Source organism: Gymnoscopelus microlampas, assembly GCF_963454915.1.
Source record: "Gymnoscopelus microlampas genome assembly, chromosome: 20".
NCBI lineage: Eukaryota > Metazoa > Chordata > Actinopteri > Myctophiformes > Myctophidae > Gymnoscopelus > Gymnoscopelus microlampas.
Genome location: NC_139957.1, coordinates 21341894 through 21369228, shown reverse-complemented (window position 1 = coordinate 21369228; position 27335 = coordinate 21341894). Strand labels below are relative to the sequence as shown.

Below are 27335 nucleotides of genomic sequence, written 5' to 3'. Positions count from 1 at the left end.
CACCCAGGTCTAGCATAGTCCAGCCTTTTGATGGAACAGACTAGGGGAGGGCAATATAGGCTCTACTAGCATGGAACAGACTGGACTACTTAAGACTAGGTTGTACTAGGCTCTATTAGGCTCTATTAGGTTGTACTAGGCTGTACTAGGCTGGACTAGGCTGTAATAGGCTGGACTAAGCTGTAATAGGCCGGACTAGGCTGTAATAGGCTGGAGTAGGCTGTAATAGGCTGTACTAGGCTGTACTAGGCTGGAATAGGCTGTACTAGGCTGGACTAGGCTTTAATAGGCTGGACGAGGCTGTAATAGGTTGGACTAGGCTGGACTAGGCCGGACTAGGCTGGACTAGGCTGTACTAGATTGTAATAGGCTGGACTAGGTTGGGCTATGCTGGATTAGGCTTTAATAGGCTGGACTAGGCTATAATAGGCTGGACTAGGCTGGACTAGGCTGTAATAGGCTGGACTAGGCTGTAATAGGCTGGACTAGGTTATAATAGGCTGGACTAGGCTGTAACAGGCTGGACTAGGCTGTACTAGGCGGGACTAGGCGGGAATTGGCGATAAACAGCGTCCCGGGAGGTCACACAATGGTAAACGCCATTTACCATAGCATAGTATGGGAGGTGTACACAATGTACACAGCCCATAGTTCTAATAGTAGGCTGTTTCCCATAGTATAGTGTGGGAGGTGTACACTGTTCACTTCTAATAGTTTTGGCTCATAGCCTGCCACCCTTTGGAATTATGCTTGAACTGCAAGATAGGACCCTAAAATGTAAACAAAGGGAAAAACATCCGTGTGGGTAATCCGTAAAACCGATGGTCGAACAAGTGGTGTTCACGCGCAGAGGGGGGCCCAGAGGACATGTAGAGTCCGCCCCCTGAATTTTCACGGCCCCACAGGCCGCACAGTGGGGCCTGGAAATTTGGACTGTTCACCGGCCAAAGCCGCTATGGATGGTGAACACAAAAACCTATAAGAGTAAATATAATAATATAATTATAATTATAATTATCCACTCTTATACCCACACACCGATACACCCTTTTCTACTAATATTTGTTTTCTCTATTATTCATACTGTGTATGAATAATAGATACCTGTGTATGAACTGTGTATGAATAATTGTGGGGCGGCAGTGGCTCAGGGGTAGAGTGGCCGGGTAGAGTGAACTAGAAAACCGCAAGGTTCCCAGTTCGATCCCGGGCTGGGGCGCTCCCCTTGAGTTAGTGTCGAAGTGTCCTTGAGCAAGACGCTGAACCCCTAATTGCTCCCGATGAGCAGGTTGGTGCCTTGCATGGTTTCCTCCGCCATCGGTGTATGAATGTGTGTGTGAATGGGTTAAATGGCACAATCAATGTAAAGCGCTTCGGATAGAATATTTGATCAAATGTGAATATTTCGTGCTCTTAAGATATTTCTCTGTCAACCTACTGTCATATTATCCATACATGTATTTATTATATCATTATTTCAGCTAATGTGTCTAATATGCAAATGTTCTAATTAACTATGTGCGCTACAAAAATGTCCAAAGGTGAATTAGATTCCACGTCTTAAATCACTTCAGGAACAAGTGTACAACTGTCCAGTAGATGGCGGTGTGCGGATGAAGGTGAACCATGACTTCTCAGGCTTGTCATCAACACGTGATGCTTCGCTTGAACGCGACATTGTGGTAAGGATGGATTATTGAATTAATGAATACTTTTAATTACAAACTGATTCACACGCAAGGGCATACGCTTGAGTGAATTCTTAAGCACCTGAAATACTTTTATTTATGAACACTTTGGAGGGAAACAAGCAACAATAAGGTTTCCGGTTGCCTTCAAAATAAGATTACAATTTTGTAATGTTTTTTAAAAGACACAAATCTATTTAAAAAAATACATTTTATGATGTATGATCTTCTTTTTAAAGACACAAATGTATTTAAACAGCATTTATCCATTTAGATAAATTATTAATGTTTTAAATCCATTTTTGTTACACAGAAACATAATATGTGTTGTATAGAAACATAATATGTCGTTTAAATGCTTAATTTATAGTTTTAATGTGCAAATTGACCGTTTTACAATGGCTCCTTTTGCTCTAGAGGGTACTTTTATTCTGAAGAGATAGTCCACCGGAAGTCTTATCATTGCTCTGTCATCGTTGCTCAACGAACTTCAACTTAGCTTTCTTTTGTACAGCTGTCTACAGGTCAGGCCATGATAAGCATCTATACATGTGAAATGATATAGAAAATGCTCCAATGTGTTTAGAAAACGGAGAATACAATATGTAGCGTTGTTGGCTACTCTTCTCAAACGTTATTTCACCATTAATATATATATATATATTTTTAAATGTTTTAAAGGTCTTGAAACTTGTGTAAAGCTAGCGGTTAGCGGTTAGCATGCCAACCGCAGCATGCTAACCATTAGCATGCTAACGTTAGCATGCTAACCAACAGGTCCATATCAGTGTTATCTGCTACTAGCTACTATGTTCACACGTTTATATGTGTGTGTTTATATTACTGTTGCATGTTGCTAAATGTTATATATTAAAAACATTTAAATGTACCACAAGGTGCCATCATGTTAAATAACATATTTATTCTCTCTCTCTCTCTCTCTCTCTCCAACTTATCTCTCTCTCTCCAACCTCCCCCTCCCTCTCTCTCTTATGTGCTGAAGCATTGCCTGTATATCAGCTACCAGCTATCAGGTAAGTTCATATATTTTGTTTTTAATTCAAGATGCTATGAGCTTGTAGATCTGCTATTTTTGAAAAACCTTTGAATATATATTTTCGAATTTAATAAAGTAGTAGATCTGTTAAAATGGTAGATCTGCTATTTTTGAAAAATCCTGAACCACCATTATCTTTTTTTAGTTTGGCCTTTTGGTGCCGCGCTATGAGCTTGTAGATCTGCTATTTTTGAAAATTTTTATTTTTTTGCAAACCTTTGAATATATATATTTTTAAAGTGAACATTTGTAACTCAGATTTGCTTCTGGGGGTCCCTGGAACAAAACATTTTGAGGTGGGGGTCCACGGCCAAATACATATCATTTTGGGGGTCCTTGACATGAAAAAGTTTGAGAACCACTGATGCATACAGCAGCTATAATCACAATTTGTGTTAGAAATGATATCATTAAGGCTGTGTTGATTGATTGATTGATTGATTGATTGATTGATGTACTTTATTTAGTAAGACATGAGAACAACAGTACATGGAAGTACAAATTCACAATACAAGGTCTACTAAACTGGAAGACTCATAAAAGCACTGAGCTTGTTTCAAATGAGTTCCCCATGCACACAAATCATGATGACATATAAGAGACAGACAGATATACACAACTACTATAGAATGTCATACAATCAGTTTACAGGTTACTGGTATGAAGAGTGAGAAATATGTACAAAAGGAGAAGGAGAGAGGGGGGGGGGTAGGTTAGGTTAGGACTTAGACAGGGGCCATTTTCCAATTGCAGCCTCCTGAAGGTGTATCTTTAGGGCTGTTTTGAAAGAGAGTAGGGTTTTACACTCCTTTACTCCTTTTGGTAGGGCGTTCCACATTTTTGATGAATAGCATGAGAACGAGTTACTTCCCTTTGTTGAGCCAAAAAAGGGTTGGACAAGGTTTGTGGAGCTGTCTCTGGTATTGTGATCATGGACATCATTAACATTTTGGAAGTATTTTGACAAATACAGGGGGATCCCAATGTTGTGGTATATCTTGAAGACCAGGCCCATAGCAAGTTGCTGTACTCTGTCCGCAACCCTAAGCCATCCAATCCTATCAAAATGATCAGGGGTTAGATGGGTTTTGTAATTGAGGCCAAGAAGTAGCCTTACAAGTTTGTTTTGGGATGTTTGGAGCCTTGTTTTTAAGGCCTTGGAGGTGTTGTGATACCACGAAGTACATGCATAATCGTAATGACCTTGTATGAGGGCCACTGCAAGAGTCTTCAGAGTCTTCTTACTGACTTTACGATCAATACTCCGCAAATAGCGTGTTTTTTTGTGGACCGTTTTGATCGTTTTTTCAGCATTTTTGTCACCAGAGAGGTCAGCCTCCAAGATAGAGCCCAGGTAGGTAATTTTGTTTTTTCTTTTGATGATATCATCACCCGCTTTGATCGTGAAGCTCTCTGCCTTTCTGAGGTTAGGAGTGGACCCAAAGAGGATGCATTCCGTTTTGCCCAGGTGTAATGAGAGCTTGTTGTCGGAAAGCCAGATGCAGATCTTGTTGAGTTCAGAGCTGAGAGTTTTCTCAACCTGCAGCCTGTCCCTGTCCGAGACTAGCAGGGCCGAGTCATCTGCGAACAGGAACAGGTTGCAGTCGCAGGCTGACGACATGTCATTCACATATATCAGGAACAGTAAGGGTCCTAGTATACTTCCTTGGGGAACACCACAAGTCACTGGGAGGGGGGGGGACTGGGTGCCGTTTACTTCCACCACTTGCTCCCTCCCTTCCAGGTAGGATCTCATCCAGTTCACTGACGTGTCATCAAAACCTATTGCTTTGAGCTTATTGATCATAATTGGGTGATTAACGGTGTCAAAAGCCTTCTGGAGGTCCAGCATGACCATGCCGCAATATTTGCCCTTTTCGATCTCTTGTTTGATAGAGTCGTTCAAATAGAGAAGGCATGTGTCAGTGGAGTGGTTTGTTCTGAAGCCAGATTGGAATTTGTAGATTAGATTTTTCTCGGCAAGATACTTGTCGACCTGTTCATAGACTATTTTTTCCATGACTTTCGAGATGGAGCTTAGAATAGAAATAGGGCGGTAGTTGCCAGGGTCTAATTGGTTTCCTTTTTTGAACAGAGGGGTCACCCTTGCTTTTTTGAAGTCGTTAGGGACCTGTCCCTGTATGGTGGAGAGGTTTAATATGTGGGTAATGATTGGAGCAATGGAGGCGGCTGAGTCTTTTAGAAATTTGGGGGGGATATTGTCGAGGCCTGTGGCTCTGTGTTGATGAAGAGCACTCAATTTTTTAAACACCTCTTCTGTTTTCACAGGGGAGAGTTTAAAGTCATCTTTGCAAACACCCTGTTTTTCGTAAAATGAGACAACATACTCCTCACCATATCTCCCAGAGTGTGGAGGAAGTTTTTCAACCAAATCTGAGGCTACGGTCGTGAAGAATATGTTGAGGATTTTACTCACTTCGTGTTTGGATGAAATGAGAGTGTCATTCACCTTGAGGCTTAAGTTTGAAAGCCTGGTTTTCAATTTTTTGCTGCAGCCTAGGAGGTTCTTGAGTAGCTTCCAAAGCTCTCGTGTTTTTTTTGATTTTCCTCAATCTTGTCATCGAGGTAGCTTTTTTCTGCTAACAGGAGCATGCTATTTACCTTGTTTCTTAGCTTGTTTTTTTCCTTTTCAAGTTTAGCTACGTGGGATTCGAGACCTTTGTTAAAACATTTGGCTAGTTTGATCCTACTTTTATGAAGCTCAGAACACTTTTTGTCTCTGACTTTCATGGCAGTAAGGATGTCCGAATTCATCCATGGTACCAAGCGGGTTTTGACCCTGATGGTTTTCATGGGAGCCACACTGTCCAAAATTTGAATGAATTTGGTTTTGAAACTAAGCCAGGATTCGTCTACCTGTGTGCTGTTTAGAACGTCGGACCAATCCTGTTCCTCCAGTCTGTGATCTAAGTCCTCACTCTTATAATTTGTGAGGTCTCTGATTGTGACTGTTTTGTGGTAACCGGTCTTAGGTTTACGTTTCTTTCTGGTGCAGAAGATCATGTTGTGATCAGATATGCCACAGGTAGAAACACCACTATTTAGGATTTTTTCCTTGTTGTTAGAATGAGATCTATGGTAGTTTGAGAGGAAACACACAGCCTTGTGGGCTGAGTGATCAGCTGGTGGAGTGAATGCCGATCACAAAACGCCTTGAATGACTTATACATTGACGCTTCCTTGCGGAGCATGTCAGTGTTAAAATCACCAAGAAGAATCGTCTCTGCATGGTCCACTTTAGCTAAGCATTCATCAAGTCTATCATAGAAATCAGTCTGGTTAGGAGGTCTGTATATGGTACCGACTAGCACAGGTTTGGCATGTTTAAAAATGATCTCGACCCACACAGCTTCAATGTTTTCATCCATCAGGTCTTCCCGAAGGATGCAGACATTGTCAGTATGAACATACATGCAAACACCACCCCCGTTTCTGTTCCTATCTTTTCTGAAGAGTTTGTGGTTTTCAATCTCAATCACAGAATCAGTTATCGCTTGATCAAGTTTTGTTTCAGAGAAAGTTAAAATGTCAACCTTACCATCATAAAACATCTGCTTGATTTGTGTTAGCTTGTCTCCTGCAAGAGAATTCACATTAAGATGTATCATGTGCAAGCCAACGCCAAACGATTTGATCATTTTTTCAATGGATAGGTGTTTTTCCACTGAGAGATGTTTAGGAGCAGTCTCGGGGGGGGGAGGGGGGTGTAGTGTTCATCAAAGCCATTGTTCCGTCGTGGGCAGCCAGCAGTGGGGGTTGGGGGGGGTTGGGGGGTTGGGGGGGGATGGGGCGCGGAGGTCCCAGCACGGCCTCTGCTAATGGTCCCATCACGGTCTCTGCTGGGACCCTGGCCGTGGAACGAACCGTAGGTTTGTAGCGGTGCATCAAGGTCTCTGCTCCGGTGAAAACAGCTAGGTGACTCCTTGGTTCCACGTTCTCGGCTACGCTGCATCTCCCGGTTGATCGCCGTTGTGCGTCGGTGCAAGCGTCCTCGTCGACGGCTGCGGTGGATACGACGTCGGTGTTTAGGTTGATCATTTGGGTTGATTCGCCTAGTCGAGTTGGTGGGGAGCCATTGGTGTTGTCGTCGAGGCTAGCTTCGGTAGCAACGTTGGCTAGGCTAGCTCCGGTGCTCCGGAAGTTCTTTGTTCCAGCCTGGCTTTGTTGTTGTTTTACCCCGTTGCTGATGGCAACGTTGGCCGCTAGCCTGTTGGATTCAGCTGTAAGCCGAGCAGATTGCCTTGTGGTTACAGGGCCAGGGTTAACTTCAACGTCTCCGGAAAGTAGTAGAATTAAACAGAAGTACATCTTGCGATTAAAACTACCATTCAGGGGTTTGTTTCTTCACTTCGGGTTGGCTGTGAGAGTCGAGTGGATCGTCGCGGTTCCATAACCTGGGTGTTTTTTCTCGGTTCCAGTAGTTAGGTAGAAGTCATTGTGTGATTCTACCTTTTCTTTCTCGTATAATTCCATATCCTTCTGGTGTATGATCCATGCGGAGTTGAGGTGTAAATCCATAATCCACAGGATGAGGATAAGGAAAGGTATGCGAGGACGCAGGACGCGAGAGCGATCATCGATGCGACTACCCATGTCGACTGCCGGAAGCATATGTCTAGGAGGAGAATAACACGGTCTACTACTATAGTTTTACAAAAGTTTAGTAAACCTAAACCTGCTACACCGTCCGTCACCAGCATCTCTCCTCCATCATGCGTGATGTTCAATTTAGTGTAGCACAAGTGGTTCTCAGTGCTGTGTTCTAGTGTAGCACTGTGGTTCCAGGGACCTCCAGGGGTCCAGGGGGTTCAAGGGGCTCCCCAATAACTGTGTTACTAGAGCATAAAAGTCAGTGGTGGAAAAATACTCCCTTTTTTTGCTTAAGTAAAAATATCAATACCGCAATGTAGAAATACTGTTACAAATTGACTTGAGTAAAAGTACAGAAGTATTGGTATCAAAATGTACTTAACCCATTCAGACCGGGAAAGCATCTGTCATTTTAGATTTTCACCACTTGAACCATTATCTTATAGTTTGGGCTATGCACTTGGTGCCGCGCAATGAGCTTGTATATCTGCTATTTTTTGAAAAATCAATGACATTTTTTGCAAATCTTTGAATATATCATTTATTTAAAGCGAACATTTGTAACTCAAATCTTTGCTTTTGGGGATTCTACAAATGTCTTCTAAATCCTAACAGTTTTTAGAAAAAACGTATGTTCTATAATCGGTGGTTCTCAAACCTTTTCATGTCAAAGGCCCCCAAAATGATATGTATTTGTCCGCGGACCCTCCCCCCTCCAGAAGCAAAGATTTGAGTTGTAAAAAATGTTCGCTTTAAAAATATATATATTCAAAGCTTTGCACACATTTTCAAGATTTTTCAAAAATAGCAGATCTACAAGCTCATAGAGCAGCACTTGGTGCTGCACTATGAGCTTGTATATCTGCTATTTTTGAATAGCCAAAGTATAAAATAATGGTTAAAGTGGTTACACAGATACGTTCCTGGTTTTAATTGGTTAAAGTACCAAAAGTAGAAAGTACTCATTTTGCAGAATGTCCCATTTCACTATTTCAAAACATCTTTGAAAATGGCTTACATGTATATAGGGCTGATGTGGTTAATGTGTGTTTTGTGATAATCCAAATCTGCAAACTAACTAATAACTAAAGTTGTCAAATAATTGTAGTGGAGCACCAAGGTGTCCCCAGCAAGTATAGTGTCACAATCATTTTAACCACTTAAACCATATTGTATGAATTTGTGTAGTGTAGTGTAGTGTAGACTAGGCTAGTGCGTCTAAGGCAGTGTTGCCAAGTCTGCTTATTATAAGCTACTTTGGGCTTGTTTTTCTGTAAAGTCGCATGAATATATTGGGGGTCCTTCAAGGACCCCCAATATATTCGTCCTTGACATGAAAATGTTTGTGAACCACTGCTCTAAAACAACATTCAACAATAAGTTGGACTGGACTGCCCTAGTCGCTTATTTTGGACTTCTTTTCATAGACCTGGTTGCTTGTTTCTCTCACAAAATCTGGCAACGCTGGTTCAATGGAAGCCATGCGTCGTTCCGCTGACACATAATCCGACTCGCGGGTCGCACTCAAGAAATAACGAGCGCAGTCTTGTGACATGCAAGGCGCCTTTTCAGTGGTGGAGAACGCTGGATTAAAATCTTCAAACTGTGTTCTACAACCAGTGGTGGCTTATCCAACGGGCTTTAGGTGCTGAAGCACAGGGCACCAACCTTTGGGGGGGCACCAAACCATAAAACGGCGAGAATGAAAAAAAAAAAAAACAGACGGAAAACTCCGCGCATACAAAGTACCATCGCACTGATCACATTTGAGCACAAGTGGTGGAAGAAGTACTCAGATATTTTACTTAAGTAAAAGTAGCAATACCACAATATAGAAATACTTTAGGCCTGTGTTCAAAATGTTACTTGAGTAAAAGTACAAAATTATTGGCATCAAAATATACTTAAAGTACCAAAAGTAAAAGTACAAATATGTTTGAAAATAGCAGATCTACAAGCTCACAACACGTAGCAATGCATGTTGTGAGCTTGTAGATCAGCTATTTTCAGATAGTTATACAATAGGGCTAAAGTGGTTAATGTATGATTTATAATATTTAAATGTATATCTGCAAGTAACTACCGGTAGTAACTAAAGTTTTGAAATAATCGTAGTGGAGTAAAATATCGAATATTGGATACACTCCAGTAAAATAGAAATACCTCAAAAGTCTACAGTACTTGAGTAAATGTACTTAGTTACTTTACACCACTGAGCACAAGTGTGTTGCCTGTGATGTATGAGACATTAAGGCAAGAGTTAATAAAGGGCTGAGCCATGTAGAATTGATGGACTGCCTTAATTGAATGGTCCTCCTCAGAGTGCAGATCTCCGCCAGGCCGGGTTGTCTACGCAAGGCCTGCAAACTTTGGAAGTCAGTCATAGCCACTTGGAATGGGAAAAAATCCTTTCCTCAGTATTGACATTGAACAGCTGTCAGTTAAAATGCAGGATGTGTTTGCATTAACTACAGGTGTTGAAATGGAGATTTTTTTAACTACTAACTGACTACCAACTGGAGGGCAGAGCTAGAAACCTGGACTTTTGGTCAATTGTGAAGTATCCCCTGATTGTGTCTTGTGCACTTAAGCTGCATGCCTACTTGAAAATAATAAAATCCAAGTTTAGAACTCGTATGACTGACTCACATCTTAATGACTGCCTCAGACTGGCATTCACTAAGTATCAACCAGATTTCAAATGGCTTGCAGATAATGTGCAGTAATAGAAGTCTCATTAAAGGTGGGCTGATCCTGAGAGTATTGTATCTGTCACCATATCTGTGCAAATATATGGTCATGGATGCATTTTTGTCATTTGAACAGAATATCTGTAAATGTGAAAATTGAGAACTGAGAAACTAAATATTGTGCATTGAAGAGAAGAAATCTGTAAAAGCAATTTATTTCATGTCCTTTGTGTTTTGTTTTATTTAAAAAACAAAGACGTTTACTTGTATTTTTGTCCTAAAATGTATATTTCTAATACGTTTTTCTTAATATTTAGGAATTGATTATATAACTATCATCTTTATTCGTATTTAAATTACTAGTCTTTGTGTGGATGTATGCACATGCATTGAGCATGTCAGAAATTGCAATCATGCAAGTGTTTTTTTAAAAGCATATTTTAGTGGTAAATCACGGCTTACAATTGGAAATAAAATGTGCTCTTGGGCTTGAAAAGGTTGGTTACCACTGCTCTATAGCATGGATCTTCATCAGGGGTCCTCAGAGTTACAACAAGGGGGGCACCAAATCATTGCGTGATAGGATTTTTGTTTTTATTTTACATTTACCAGTTTGAACCCTAGCATCCCTATTCTGGTGGGAACATTAACCGAAAATAGCCTATCTACAAGATCAATACCTGTAGACTCACTGCACCTTTCAACCTTATACTTTGTTGTACCTCATTAGTTAAAATAGCTGATCTACAAGCTCAATGTGTTGGTTTTGTAGATAGGTTATTTTACCTGAATGTTTGTCTATTTTTTGCCAATGTAAGCCTAACTGGGCTGAATGTTCATCTACTATACCATGCTCAGAATCAGGGCGCTATGTGGTTAAATAAATGAAATATGTCATGTTTTGTTAAATTGTACAAAGTATATGGCTTTAGTGTTAATTCACTATCTAATGAGCTGTAAATATCTGTAAAAAAAAAGGTTTGAAAGGTTGCCACTGTCACTAAATGCTTGCTCAGATGGGAAACTTTGTGTCTCTGCTCTGTTTGTTAATTGTTTTGTGACTTGTTGTGATTTGGCACAATAATGAAATTGAAATACCGGTAGATTTAATCTAATTGCGTACTAACTCACCATGAAGTGACAATGAATGAACAAGGAAAAAGGTGTTAATGGTGTTTAAGATTTTAAAGGTGTTAAAGGTTTTAAAGGTTTTAACGGTTTTAGGTTCTAAAGGTCTAAGGTTTTAAAGGTCTAAAGGTTTGAAAGGTTCTAAAGGTTTTAAATGGTTTAAAGGTTTTAAAGGTTTTAAAGGTTCTTAAAGATTTTAAAGGTCTACGGTTCTAAAGGTTTGAAAGGTTTGTAGTTTTTTAGGGTAAAACAGTGATTGCTAGGGTCTAATAGGCGGTTGATATGGTCTAAAATGTTAAATAAACGTGGCCTAAATGAAGAGAGGGTCTCACTCATTGTATGAAAAGATACATAGTGCACGCACATGATCCACTCAATTCCCGCACCCGCAGGTGCAGGAGAAACAACAGTTAATCAAATAGAAAAATTAAGTCTGCACACTGGTAGAAAAAGCTCCGCTATTTATTTATTGCTGTCAACATTTTGATCAGTTAGACATGACATGACATGTATCCTGTTTTCAGGAATATTCCCGAAGAAGCAATAAATAAATAGCGGCAGTGGTGGAAGTAACTAAGTAGCCTACATGTACTCTCACTGTACTTAAGTACACTTTTGAGGTATTTTTACTTTACCAGAGTATTTCTAATTACTTTTACAGTAAAAAAAAAAGTACATATTATACTTTTATACATAAACCGCTTTAGCCCTATCTTATACATAGGCTATTTGAAAATAGCAGATCTACAAGCTCATAACGCTTCGGGATGCGATGCCTTGTGAGCTTGTAGATCTGCTATTTTCAAACATTTTAGTAGGCCTATACTTTTACTTTTGGTACTTTAAGTATATGTTGATGCCAATACTTTTGTACTTTTACTCAAGTAACATTTTGAACACAGGCCTTTTTCTTGTAACGTTGAATTAGTCAAATTTAGCAAAACGGCCCTACAGGCAAGCTAGGCACATGTCTGTGCTATCATGGGGTGGGTCTTGACTTCTTGGCTTCTGCTGTCTACGGACGTGCAAAGTATTTAGTTGACAAACATGTATGTTGTGTACATTTAGACTGTGACTACATCCCATAAAATAAACAAGACCTCAAAAACCTCACTTCTGCTGCCTATTCCATATCATGTGTAAATCATTGTTTGGTATAACTACTACAACTAGGATACATTAGTATAGGCCTTAAGCATGTTCATTGTACAAATAATTGTATGATTATCATTCTAAAAGTAACCCATTCTGATTGATGATGTTTTTTAAAATGTTATTATGCACTTTCTTGCTTGTCTGTCATTGTTAGGAGGTTGATATATAATATTAGGCATTGGCTATACTGTTAACCCTGCATTTTGGTTTATGCTGGCATAAATAGTACATCATATACTGTGTAGGCTACATTCCTGCTACAGCTAATCATTTATACTGATAGGCTGATTTAGACCAGTGGTTCTCTTTTCAGGCGTGACCCCCCATAATGATCATATTTGAACTGGGGACCCCCCACCCTGACAGGCTCTTGGAATTGTTGGAGTAGAGGCATAACATTTTTCTTACTCTGTTCCACAGATAAATATCCATTGATCTACAAACTTGTAGATCAACTAGTTTTTTAAAATAGTGTAAATTGTTGATTACTTTTGATGCAGACAGTAATGGTCTTTTTTCTTTTCCTAAAAGTCCTTAAACGGTCACTTTACTGTCATATGGGGACCCCCAAAAAAGCATGTGGGAACCCCCCTGGGGATACGCAACTACACTTTAGAAACAGGCCCAAAAAAGCCCAATATTTAGGCCTACTAGCAATAAATAAACAAGACCAGGAGACCTGGTTAGCTAGCTAGACCCAGAAGGAACAAATTCCCAGTAGTGGAAAGTAACGAAGTACATTTACTTAAGTACTGTACTTAAGTACAATTTTGAGGTATTTGTACTTTACTTGAGTATTTCCAATTTCAAATACTTTTACTTCTACTCCACTACATCTTAGAGGCAAATATTGTACTTTTACTCCACTACATTTACTTGAAAACTTTAGTTACTAGTTACTTTTCAGATAAATTATGATATAATGAAACATACACTATCCACTTTAAACCTATTTTATACCTAGGCTATTTGAAAATAGCAGATCTACAAGCTCACAACACGTCGCATCGCGACGCGTTGTGAGCTTGTAGATCGGCTATTTTCAAATATTTAGTACTTTTACTTTTGGTACTTTAAGTACATTTTGATGCCAATACTTTTGTACTTTTACTCAAGTACATTTTTAATTTTGGACTCTTACTTGTAACAAGAGTAATTTTATATTGCAGTATTGGTACTTTTACTTAAGCAAAGAATTTGAGTACTTATAATTGGTCTATAAGCTAGACCAGCAAACCTTCCAGTCTGATTACATTCACCTGTCCCTTGTTGATTAGACCCTCATTGATTTTACTTGCTCACCTGACATGCCCAATGCAGCTTCCCAATGCAATTTGAGTGGCTAAAACAGTTTCAACTCATGAATGTTACAAGTGTGTTTATGGTTGTGTAAATATGCTCAATTGCTGTCATACTATTGATTGCCATCTCATTAATCAGTTGGCTGTAGGTGATATTTATACAAATTACCTTCAGGTGTTGTGGGCCCTCTATTGCCCTCTAAGGACCACATTTAGACACGTCTTTCTTTTAACTATTCCATAAATAAGTAAGTACTATGATCTAATATGATATAATGGCCAATAATGAACCAAACTAGATTTTCCAACAGTGATAATCTGGGGACTGTTGATGTTGTTTTAGTATGACTGTCTGTCAGTGCATAGCACGTATGTACGAGCCTACAGCGTATGTAAACGGCTTAACTTCCTGCATTGTTGTTTTTTAAAGGGTACAGGTAGCTGACATTATTAGTGTGTTATGAACTCTGCACTTTATGAAGTCTTAGTAGCGTGCACGGTATGCAGGGGTTCCCAAAGCTGGGGTCGCAAAAATATTTTGGGTCATTAAAAATATTCTACAAAAAAAAGGAAAAAAAAGCTTCTACAGAATCAATGAAATACAATCTAAAAATGGTTAAAAATAGTACATTTTACCCATCTCAATAGGTACTGTAAATGTCATTGATTGAATTCTATATTAACAAGAGTATTAACAGTACAAGTAGTAGGCCTGCAGTCAAAAGTCATACTAAAAGTATAACACAATTTACACGTAAAAATGTTGTTTCTATTGTGGTCCGTTGTACGTATGATTAATATAGTAAATAAATTACTTATATACTGTAAATATTTCGGTTGTTATGTGTCATTATGTCTATGTGTTGAATAGCCCTAGGCTTAATACATTACAAATGCGCACCGAACGTGCCATTTTATGTGCATAAATTACCTCCAGGGTTAGGTGGGGTCGCGAGTCAATGGCTGCATTATTTTGGGGTCGCGGCCTGAAAAGTTTGGGAACCCATGCGTTATAGGATAGGTGGGCACCAAGGAAGAGTGGGCACCTTGGTGTTAAATTGGCATTTCTTTCCAAAATGTTAAAAAATGCTATATTTGGGGAAAAAAACTTTAAGTAAAGTATACATGATTAGAACATGCTTAAACATTCAACAATTAAGGTCTAATATTTATATAATTGCTACAAATTGCTACGAAATCTGTCATTTTAGGACAAAAATTAAGTCTAACTAGACCATACCCGGTCGGCGCAGCGCATCCGTGGGGGGATATGCGCACATGATCTGGCAACCCGGGAGGCAGTTCGTCCCATAGCTGGGCAGCCCCGTAACCATGGCGACAGTGTTTGACACAAAAACGCTAATAAGAAGCTGAGATGTGATGAAATTGAAAAACGGGCTTCACAGTTAAGTTCAGATGGTAATGGTCAATGGCTGTGTGCAAAATCAGAGCAATTGGTCCAGCCACTGAGGAGAACCGGGTATCTTCACCTACTCACCACTTACTAGAATTATAGTATGATATTGACGTACTGTTCATGTTCACATCATGTATACTTATTTTACATTTTGGACAAAATAGTCAATGGTGCCCAGATGTCCCTAGTGCCTACATATCCTGTATCCGTGGATGGGAGGGGGCCCGAAAATCGGGCTTTGCCTAGGGCCCATTCTGACATTAAAACGGCCTTGCTAACAGGTTAGGCATTAATTAAAGGAAGAATTAAATAAAGCTTAGTTTAGGGTTAATCAAGGATATGTTGATCTATGATTTTTTAATTTGAGTACACATTTAATTTGAAGTATTGCCTAAAAAATCTGTGATTAAATCAGTGGTGCAAAAAGTACTCAAATGTTTTCAAAAATGGCGTGTACGTCAGCAATGATGGAAAAAGTACTCAAATGCTTTACTTAAGTAAAAGTATCAATACTGCAATGTAGATGTACTCTGAGTCTGTTACAAGTAAGAGTCCGGAATTCATAAAAGTAAAAGTACTAAAGTATTGTTATCAAGATGTGCTAAAAGTACCAAAAGTAAAAGTACCAAAATGTTTGAAAATAGCAGATCTACAAGCTCACAACGCGTCGATATGCGACACGTTGTGACCTTGTAGATCGACTATCTTCAAATAGCCTAGGTATAAAATATGGCTAAATGGTTAATGTAAATTGGTTGAGAACTGAGTGAGTTGTGGTGCTTTTCATGCAATAAGCTTGGTTATTCAAACGCACAGCAACTCGCCTCCGCAACGCTGGTGGGGTTGTACATTGATGATCCCCTCGCGTGTTGAAGCATAGCTCAGTCAGCATAGACATAATAGACATAGAAAGTGAAGCTCAGCAATTGGAATGAGCAGCAGCAGTCAGAACAGTTCTATGTGTATAGATATCTATGCGCTGAACGCAGTGTTGGGGGTAACTCGTTACAGTAACGTGTCGTTACTGTAATATATTACCAAATTGCAGTAGCGGGTAATATAACGCGTAACCGAAACGCCAATCAGTAATTAATTAGAATTACTAGTATATTTAGCCGCGTTACTTGCCGCGTTACGGACCAGGGTCGCATCGTCCCGTTTTTAATCAATATGGGAGCAATTTTTTGTTCCGTATTTTCATAAACATCCCCCCCTGTCCATCAACACTGAATTTAACAGCAATGAAAAAAATAAAACACAAGGAGAAGGCCAGTAAGTTTGTTGTAGGACCCAGGTTGGACCTTCTGGTGCCATTATGTTCAGTCTGCGCGCCGCATTGTGCTGCTGCCTGCAGTGTCGGGGGTGGAAATGGTAAACGGAACGGACTCGCCCAAAAACACGTCACCCCATTTCTTTAGCACACAAGCGGTTCCTGTATTTTTGTATTTGTTAAGGCTGAGGATAAGGTTAGGAATATAGTTTTACTGAGGTTGAGTTTAGGAATAACTTAAGGTTAGGTGTTTGGCACCGTTTTACTGAGATAACGTTTAGGAATAAGGTTAGGTTTAGGCATAGTTTACTGAGGTTACCCGGGGTGACTGTGTTTTGGGATGAGCGTAAACGGTGCAACACATGTGGTCTGTCTGATCAAACAGCATGCCCAAAACAAGAGCAAACGGTCCCATAGCGATATGTCACGTCAGAAACACAGAACACCGCAGCAGTGTCATACAGGTGGCTACCCCAAGCATCTCCCGGTATGGAACATCTTGTTCTAAATCTGATCAATCTGATCATTTTCGTTGCATATTCATTAGCAAATAGGTGTCAATGCTTAGCCTAGGAATACAGGATAGGTGGGCACAATAGGGACATCTGGGCACCTCTATGTAAAATTGGCTATTTTGTCCAAAATATAAAAACAAGAATGACCAAAGTCATAATAAAGTTGTAGTTCTGCTATTTTGTGATCATTTTTCAACGTGGAAGCGGTTATGTCGATCATGCAATAATAATCGTGACGGGCCTACTGGTAGGCTGTAACGTCAGTCATGTTGTCTTTCAATTAGCTCCATGTGCTACCGTTAGCCTTCCAGCACATAGACTGCTGCAATTGGAGGATCTGATCTGATATGCATACTGATGGCTAACTGTTGTTAACATTTGAAACCACAGCACATTTAACCCATTGAGACCTGAAGCCGATTCTACATGTCTCCTAAAGCTCAACAGTTTTCTGAAAAATGTATGTTTCTATATCAGTGGTGCTCAATCTTTTTCATGTCAAGGACCCCCAAAATGATATGTATTTGGCCGCAGACCCCCATAACAATATGTTGTTCCAGAGACCCCCCAGAAGCAAAGATTTGAGTTTAAAATGTTCGCTTTAAAAATATATATATTGAAAGATTTGCACACATTTTCACGATTTTTCAAAAATAGCAGATCTACAAGCTCGTAGCGCGGCACTCGGTGCCGCGCTATGAGCTTGTATATCTGCTATTTTTGAATAGCCCAAAGTGTAAAATAATGCTTTTTAACTCAAATCAAAAAATGACACAGTTCCAGGTCTTATTTAACAGCCGTTGTGTTAAAAAAAAAAAAAAAACCTAAAACATCCGTGTTTGAACCATAGAAACGCTTGGTTTCATGTGCCAGATCAAACAATATGTATTGTAGGCCCACCCACCCACCCACGGTCCCCAAACAGTGTTGCCATGTCCGCTTATTATAAGCGAATGTGGGATTGTTTTTCTGTGAAGTTGCGGGTAAATATTGGCGGTTGTGGTCTTTTGGGCTTGTTTCTAAAGTGCAGTTGCTTATTTTGGCTTGCTTCACAATTTTTAAAATGATTTTAACTTGTCATTCTCAAATATTTTCATGTCATGGTCCCCCAAATTAATGTGTTTTCCCTACTAATCCCCATCTGTACATGTTTTGTGCCAGGGAGCCCCGTACCAAATTTGTTTAAAAACACCTACCAAATATACCACATTTTATTTCACGATTTAAAATAAATAAATAGCAATTTTCAATGTATACAGTATAGTGCCCTAGTTGCTGCTTTTGGGCTTGTTTTCCTAGACCTGGCTGCTTATTTCTCTCACAAAATCTGGCAACACTGGTCCCATATGAACATTATAGGCAAGCGCCAAATGAGGCTAGGTGTTTTATTTAGCGTGTAGCCGCCACTCCACGCGTTTGTATATGTATTTATTTTTGCATCAAAGCATCAGCCATGATGGTTTCTGTGCCGGTTAGTATTTTAACAAAGTGTCATACAGCCGCTCACGTGATTGATTGATTGATGTACTTTATTTAGTAAGACATGAGAACAGTACATGACAGTACATAACAGTACATGGAAGTACAAATTCGCAATACAAGGTCTACTAAACTGGATAGCTCAGTTAAGCACTTAGCTTGTTTAAGATGAGATCCCCACGCACACAAATCATGATGACATATAAGAGACAGACAGACAGACAGATTGAACTTGGTGGCGCGCTGTCTAGATCCCACGGTTCTCATCAACATACCAGTCATGATTTAGAATGGTGTTCTGTTCAGGGATGGTCGTAGATAAGTGACTATATATCACGTATCTAAGTTCACTGTGCTGGCTGGCATGTGTTGCATATCTCCATGGCGACAGATAACATCTTTTAGCCGTCGTTAATGCCTGGCACATACATATCACACAAATCTCCACTCTAATGCTTCACTTGTTTTTTCAGAGTCAGACACGTAGATGAAACGTCACACACATGTCTTATTTAAAACTAGGATCAGTTTTAACTCTGTGGTGATAAATTGATTTGTGGCACATTGGACCCTCCATTCACAATCTCCTCTGCCTGCCGCTTATTCAGCACCATCATTTGTTTTTTATACAGATTTTATAAATGAATGATTGATTTTGTTCTTTGTAAATTGTACCAGTGGCGTGCACAGACATTTTGAGGGGCAGGTGCTCAAGTAAATTATAATTTTTAGTTTACTTTGTCTGCTCTTTTTTTTCCCCTCTACACCTATACCTCTTTAGCCAAAAATAGCAGATCTACAAGCCCACAACGCCTCGCGGGCTTGTAGATCTGCTATTTTTGGCTAAAGTTACCCTCAGAAAAGGGATGCTAGGTTTCGAGTGGTTATGGTAAAAAGAAAAATCACATCACATAAAGATTTGGCGGACCCCCTGTAGTAACTCTGAGGACCCCCTAGGGGTCCCGGGCCCCCTGTTGAAGACCCCTGCTGTAAACTGGGAAAAAAAAAAAACGTTTTTTTTTCTTCTTTTTTTCAAAAGGGCACTTCTGGTCAAGAGGGCAAAGGGCAGGTGCTCTCGCACCACCTAGAGTCTATCTGTGCACGTCCCTGAATTGTACAATCCTGGATAGACCGGCACGGCCACTATTATGGCTTGTGAATCGTACACACAATCAGCTGTCATCTCATGTTAAACATTTACCCGTCTCTCTCTCCTTCCAGCAGGCAAGGAGAGATGTCATTCTACTCGTCCTTGCGTCACTCGTCAAGGGCTACCGACTGCAAAGTGTATGTAGGCGACCTCGGCAACGGCGCCACTAAGGGTGAGCTGGAGCGAGTGTTCAGTCAATACGGCCAGCTGCGGAGCGTTTGGGTGGCCAGGAATCCGCCTGGGTTCGCCTTCGTCGAGTACGAGCATCCCAGAGACGCAGAGAATGCTGTGAAAGGCATGGATGGAAAGTAAGTACACACACAAAAACACAAAACTAGTTTTATATCCACAAGTTTCCTAGGGCATTGGTTCTCAAAGTGGGGTCCGGGGACCCCCAGGGGTACTTGAGGGGGTTCCAGGGGGTCCCCAGCTAAATGGTGGGTAGGAACCAAATGGACCCTTATGGGTCTGTAACTCTGAGAGCGTACAAATGGAACCAAATGGACCCTAACGGGTCCATTTGGTTCCATTTGTACACTCTCGGAGTTAAATCTAACATTGATTTTACAATATAAATTGGGGTCCCGGGCATATAAATGCCATTAAATGGGGGTCCATAGCCCTAATGCATGTCAAACTGGGGGGTCCTTGAAATTAAAATGGTTGAGAATCACTGCTAGAGAGCCGTAATGGGGGGTCCATGGCATATCTTTTCAAATGGGGGTCTGTGGGCTAATAAAGTGTCAATTTGGGGGTCCTTGACATGAAAAAGTTTGAGAATCACTGCCTTAGGAAACTTGTGGATAAGCTCATGATGACCTCGACAATTCCTCACTTTCCACCCCCCTGCCCCCCTTTCTCCTTTTACCCTACCAGGTTCTTGTTTGGATCTCATATTCGCGTGGAAGTGTCGACGGGCATGTCCAGGAAGGGTCGGGGTCGCCCCAGCCGACGCCATTTCGATCCCACCGACCAGTGTTACCAGTGTGGAGAAAGAGGCCACTATGCGTACGACTGCAACCGCTTCAACAAGAGGGGAGGAGGAGGGGGTCGCCGTGGTAGCAGGTAATAAAACCGCAGAGTTGCATGTTGTTGTTTTTTTTCCCCCCAAGTTTGGGACTCTGTTTTGTGGTGTTGATAATCCACTTTCTATTACACAAAGGATGGAGAAATATATATATATATGCAGTGGTGGAAAGTAACTAAGTACATTTACTTAAGTACTGTACTTGAGTACAATTTTGAGGTATTTGTACTTTACTTGAGTATTTCCAATTTCCAATACTTTTACTTCTACTCCACTACATCTCAGAGGCAAATATTGTACTTTTACTCCACTACATTTATTTGAAAACGTTAGTTACTAGTTACTTTGCAGATATAAATGATTACATTATGAAACATACATTAACCACTTTAGCCCTATTTTATACCTAGGCTATTTGAAAATAGCAGATCTACAAGCTCACAACGCGCCGCATCGCGACGCGTTGTGAGCTTGTAGATCTGCTATTTTCAAATTTTTGTACTTTTACTTTGATACTTGAAGTACATTTTGAAGCCAATACTTTTGTACTTTTACTCAAGTAAATTTTTAATTCTGGACTTTTACTTGTAACAGAGTATTTTTATATTGCAGTATTGGTACTTTTACTTAAGTAAAGAATTTGAGTACTTTTTCCACCATTGCCGCAGAGTTGCATGTTTTTTTTTTTTTTTTCAAGCTTGGGACTCTGTTTTGTGGTGTTGATAATCCACTTTCTATTGCACAAAGGATAGAGGAATGTATAATGTGGGAATAGAATTGTCCTTCCTATTTGGGCTAATATAGACACTATGCACAGCAGCCATGTTGGAAATAAATTGGGCCCCTTCCTTACTTCCTTCACAGGTGTGTTACCAATGATACTAATGAAGGCTCTGTTCCATTCTGGTCAAACAGAGTCGGGGTGCTGATATAGCTCACTGGAAACACTGCTGCACCAGTGGGTTTCAAAGTGTGGTCCAGGGACCCTCAAGGTCCCTGAGGGTTCCAAATGGCACCTTTAAAAGGTGTGTAACTCTGAGAGTGTACAAATGGAACCAAATGGACCCTTACGGATCCATTTGGTTCCATTTGTACACTCTCAGTGTTATGGGGGTCCTTGAAAGTAAAATGTTTGAGAAAGACTGGGCATGGAAATGGAACAAAGCCTTCATTAGTATCATTGGTAACACTTGTGAAGGAAGTAAGGAAGAGGCCCAATTTCTTTCCAATATGGCTGCTTAGAGTTACAGTTCGATGCCTATTGGCATCGAACTGATTTTAAGTGAACTTGTATTTTTCAAATCTACTTTACTTAATTCAAATCAAGTGAAAATAAGATGCAAACTTAGTCCGGTGTGTTTTGCTGCAGATCTCGCTCCAGGTCCCGCTCTCGCTCCAGGCCTCGGTCCCATGGACATCGTACCCGCTCTCGCTCCCCTCGCTCCCGTAGCCGCAGCAACGGCCGGTAAGTCTCCTTTAGGTGCTGTTGCCTCAGTCCATACATACTGGTTGAGATGTGTAAACTATAATGATTTGGAACACAAAAATGTGTAAATGGTGGACAGGCTAGCCCAGGGGTATTCAACTAGATTAGGCAGGGGGCCACAACTGTAAAATAATTTGGAGTGGGGGCCACACAGTGCGCACACAATTTGCGCGCACATTTTTAGACGCTAGCTGAAAGCGCGTCTCTACAGACAGCACTACTACCACTCAACAGATTTCCGACATGTATTCGACACTATTTTTGCTATTGGCTGTCCTGGCTGTCCTTCACTACTTCACAGCCAATGGGGAGACACGCCAATGGACGGCCATCGTTTGCAGCACCCGCCTCCCCTCGCAGCACCGCGGCCAGTTGTCCTCCCACCCCCCCTTACCTCTGACTGCAAAGGTCTAATAGCGGCCAAACAACGGATGCACGCTTGTACAGTACTTGAGTAAATGTACTTAGTTACTTCGAACATTTATTTTTCGCCGAATTCACATCGCCCGCAGGGAAGGGGGTTCCCTGGCTCAAAACAGATGGGTGCATTTCTCCTTTCCGACATGTCGCCTTTCCGACGTTGACTAACCCTATACCTTAACCCTAACCCTAACCTTAACCGCACGCAGAAGCCACTAGTCGGAGTGGTGAGATGTCGGAATGGAAGGAGCACCCCACTGGCAACAGATGCACGCTTTTATGCGAAACAACAACAATACAACCTGGCGCAACAGTTGCGTGCATTAGCGCAAGTCGATGAGGACAAAGGAAACGTGTGTTTCAATCACCGTCACACAGAGTACTCACACACGCGCATACTGTCTGAAATACTCTGAAAACAGCCGATCTACAAGCTCACACTCATTGTACTTTACTGGAGTAAATGTACTTAGTTACTTTACACCTCTTAAGAGACGAACATACGTGTTGAGGCTCCGAAAAACTCAACGAGCCACAACTCACTATCTCTCGCCCCTAAACACGGTCGCCCCTCATCGCAACGGTCTGGGGTGAGCGATCAGTGCCGTTCTGCCTCGCCCCTAAACACGGTCGCCCCGGATCGCAAAGAACGGTCTGGAGTGAGAGATCTGCTCTGCCCTTCAGTGCATATTTGCATGCACATAATGATATTGTTGTTGTGGTTAAGTTGAAATAAGTTGCACAAGTTGTAACAATAGTGCTGTATCCTTACTTTGTTGCAGTAATCAATTCATTACAATATACGTACAATGACTGACAGAATATATATATATATATATATATATATATATATATATATATATGTATATATGTATATATATATATGTACAGTTCGATGCCTATTGGCATCGAACTGATTTTAAGTGAACTTGTATTTTTCAAATCTACTTTACTTAATTCAAATCAAGTGAAAATAAGATGCAAACTTAGTCCGGTGTGTTTTGCTGCAGATCTCGCTCCAGGTCCCGCTCTCGCTCCAGGCCTCGGTACCGTGGACATCGTTACCGCCCTCGCTCCCGTAGCCGCAGCAACGGCCGGTAAGTCTCCTTTAGGTGCTGTTGCCTCAGTCCATACATACTGGTTGAGATGTGTAAACTATAATGATTTGGAACACAAAAATGTGTAAATGGTGGACAGGCTAGCCCAGGGGTATTCAACTAGATTAGGCAGGGGGCCACAACTGTAAAATAATTTGGAGTGGGGGCCACACAGTGCGCACACAATTTGCGCGCACATTTTTAGACGCTAGCTGAAAGCGCGTCTCTACAGACAGCACTACTACCACTCAACAGATTTCCGACATGTATTCGACACTATTTTTGCTATTGGCTGTCCTGGCTGTCCTTCACTACTTCACAGCCAATGGGGAGACACGCCAATGGACGGCCATCGTTTGCAGCACCCGCCTCCCCTCGCAGCACCGCGGCCAGTTGTCCTCCCACCCCCCCTTACCTCTGACTGCAAAGGTCTAATAGCGGCCAAACAACGGATGCACGCTTGTACAGTACTTGAGTAAATGTACTTAGTTACTTCGAACATTTATTTTTCGCCGAATTCACATCGCCCGCAGGGAAGGGGGTTCCCTGGCTCAAAACAGATGGGTGCATTTCTCCTTTCCGACATGTCGCCTTTCCGACGTTGACTAACCCTATACCTAACCCTAACTAGGGATGGAGCTCGAAAACCGGGTCCATTATATACCCGGGCATGAATTTATCGAGACCCGGTTTTCGATAAGCTTTAGGCTTGTCGAGCCTGTTATCGAGTGTAGCGACCCATGACGTCATGTCTAAACTATCAAAACAAGAGGCGATCAAGAAATAAATCTAATCACCCACGCTGGCACAAACATGTTGGTCTAAAAGTGTATTGATAGCTGCAAGTTGTGCCAAACAGCGCTGTCCGTCCCTCAGTCTATCGTTGCCGAAAATGGCAGATCTACAAGCTCACAACGTGGTGCGAACAGACGCAGTGTGAGCTTGGAGATCGGCCATGTTTGGTGCGTGACACCGTCGTACGATGAAGTATACATTGCGCTTTTAAAGTGACAGTACACACATTAACCGTTTCTTCAATATTATTTTCCAAAAGTAAAAAGGTCACTTGCCTTCTATCTGTTAGAAAAGTACTGTATTTGAATGCCCTAGTAAAATGTAGTGCACGTGATATATTTTGGTTAAAACAAAGAAAAAAGAATAGAAAAAATAACTATGCATTTTTTGTTTATAAAAAGTTGAAGAGACATGGAGATTTTATAGTCATTATTACAGTACTATTCATAATATAAAGCCATTTAACACTTATTGCACATTATATGAATGGTTGTTTTAATGATAGGCAAAAATATTTTTTACTTTTGTCATCTTCATTTAATTTTAGATAGTGGTCAGCCACAAACTCACTGTCACAACTGGCCAATAAAAAAAGATACCGGTTCTGTTCAGATTTTTTCGCCTCACGTCTTTTTTCTTAACAATAGAAAAAGATCGATAGTGGGCTTGATAAAAGCTCGGTTCGATAAGCAGGTTCGATAAGGTGCTCATTTCCAATAAAAATTAACGAGCTCCATCCCTAACCCTAACCCTAACCTTAACCGCACGCGGAAGCCACTAGTCGGAGTGGTGAGATGTCGGAATGGAAGGAGCACCCCACTGGCAACAGATGCACGCTTTTATGCGAAACAACAACAATACAACCTGGCGCAACAGTTGCGTGCATTAGCGCAAGTCGATGAGGACAAAGGAAACGTGTGTTTCAATCACCGTCACACAGAGTACTCACACACGCGCATACTGTCTGAAATACTCTGAAAACAGCCGATCTACAAGCTCGCACTCATTGTACTTTACTGGAGTAAATGTACTTAGTTACTTTACACCTCTTAACAGACGAACATACGTGTTGAGGCTCCGAAAAACTAAACGAGCCACAACTCACTATCTCTCGCCCCTAAACACGGTCGCCCCTCATCGCAACGGTCTGGGGTGAGCGATCAGTGCCGTTCTGCCTCGCCCCTAAACACGGTCGCCCCGGATCGCAAAGAACGGTCTGGAGTGAGTGATCTGCTCTGCCCTTCAGTGCATATTTGCATGCACATAATGATATTGTTGTTGTGGTTAAGTTGAAATAAGTTGCACAAGTTGTAACAATAGTGCTGTATCCTTACTTTGTTGCAGTAATCAATTCATTACAATATACGTACAATGACTGACAGAATATATATATATATATATATATATATATATATATATATATATGTATATATATATATGTACAGTTCGATGCCTATTGGCATCGAACTGATTTTAAGTGAACTTGTATTTTTCAAATCTACTTTACTTAATTCAAATCAAGTGAAAATAAGATGCAAACTTAGTCCGGTGTGTTTTGCTGCAGATCTCGCTCCAGGTCCCGCTCTCGCTCCAGGCCTCGGTCCCATGGACATCGTACCCGCTCTCGCTCCCCTCGCTCCCGTAGCCGCAGCAACGGCCGGTAAGTCTCCTTTAGGTGCTGTTGCCTCAGTCCATACATACTGGTTGAGATGTGTAAACTATAATGATTTGGAACACAAAAATGTGTAAATGGTGGACAGGCTAGCCCAGGGGTATTCAACTAGATTAGGCAGGGGGCCACAACTGTAAAATAATTTGGAGTGGGGGCCACACAGTGCGCACACAATTTGCGCGCACATTTTTAGACGCTAGCTGAAAGCGCGTCTCTACAGACAGCACTACTACCACTCAACAGATTTCCGACATGTATTCAACACTATTTTTGCTATTGGCTGTCCTGGCTGTCCTTCACTACTTCACAGCCAATGGGGAGACACTACTTTAAAGCCAATGGACGGCCGTCAGGTTTAGCATTCTAAAAGAGAGCTATTATCATATGGATGGAATGGAATTCTCACCGACTAAGTAAAAGCATTCACATGCAGAGTAGTCTGGGATGGCTTTTGGTCACATGTTGGTGACTGAAAGGAGAGCAGTGGTGTTAAGTAACTAAGTACATTTACTGAAGTACTGTACTTGAGTACAATTTTGAGGTATTTTTTTTACTTAACTGTAGTATTTCCTATTTCCAATACTTTTACTTCTACTCCACTACATCTCAGAGGCAAATATTGTACTTTTACTCCACTACAATTATTTGAAAACTTTCGTTACTAGTTACTTTGCAGATCTAAATCATTATAATCATAAAACATACATTAACCACTTTAACCCTATTTTATACATAGGCTGTTTGAAAATAGCTGATCTACAAGCTCATCGCGACGCATTGTGAGCTTGTAGATCTGCTATTTTCAAACATTTTAGTACTTCAACTTTTTGTACATTAAGTATATTTTGATGCCAATACTGTTGTACTTTCACTCAAGTAACATTTTGAACACAGGCCTTTTACTTGTAACAGAGTATTTTTTATATTGTGGTATTGCTACTTTTAAGTAAAATATCTGAGTAGTACTTCCACCACTGGACAGGGTTCCCACGGTCATGAAATTCCTGGAAATATTTTGAAATTAGAAAAACAGTTTTCCAGGCCCTGGAAAAGGTTTGGAATTAATCAAATATTTTGGAAAATGTTCAAGACTGTTAGTTTTCAGGATTCAAATTCTAAAATGTCAAAAGTAGCAGATCTACAAGCTCGAAACGCGTCGCTTCGCGCCGCGTTTCGAGCTTGTAGATCTGCTACTTTTGATGCTTTTGCGTGACGCTGTAGATGAGAGGTTTCTCCCCGACAGCAACGAAATACATTGTTTTTGTCAAACATTACGTGAAAGACAAGGTAAAATGTGGTAAAATGCAGTGCTACTTGATACGTTGTTAGCTTGTAGATCTGTTTTTTTTTGTCACGTGACACCTTCGCTCGAGTCTG

General features: G+C 40.8%; 2 protein-coding genes across 2 annotated transcripts in view; both read left to right on the top strand.

Moving 5' to 3' along the window:
- Nucleotides 1-17343, top strand: part of pld1a (phospholipase D1a) — a 139437-nt gene extending 122094 nt beyond the window's left edge. Inside the window, exon 27 of the transcript XR_014599830.1 lies at nt 17272-17343. The gene's annotated coding sequence lies outside the window, so the exon portion shown is untranslated. The remainder of the gene's footprint in view (nt 1-17271) is intronic.
- Nucleotides 17115-25950, top strand: LOC311036875 (uncharacterized protein; the record flags this gene model as incomplete). Its single annotated transcript, XM_084045886.1, has 6 exons — nt 17115-17202; nt 19536-19769; nt 20338-20526; nt 21858-21953; nt 23405-23491; nt 25851-25950. Exons 2-6 carry the CDS (start codon nt 19546-19548, stop codon nt 25948-25950), a joined length of 696 nt encoding a protein of 231 aa, XP_083902012.1. The 5' UTR covers nt 17115-17202; nt 19536-19545.
- Nucleotides 25951-27335: the final 1385 nt, after the last annotated feature.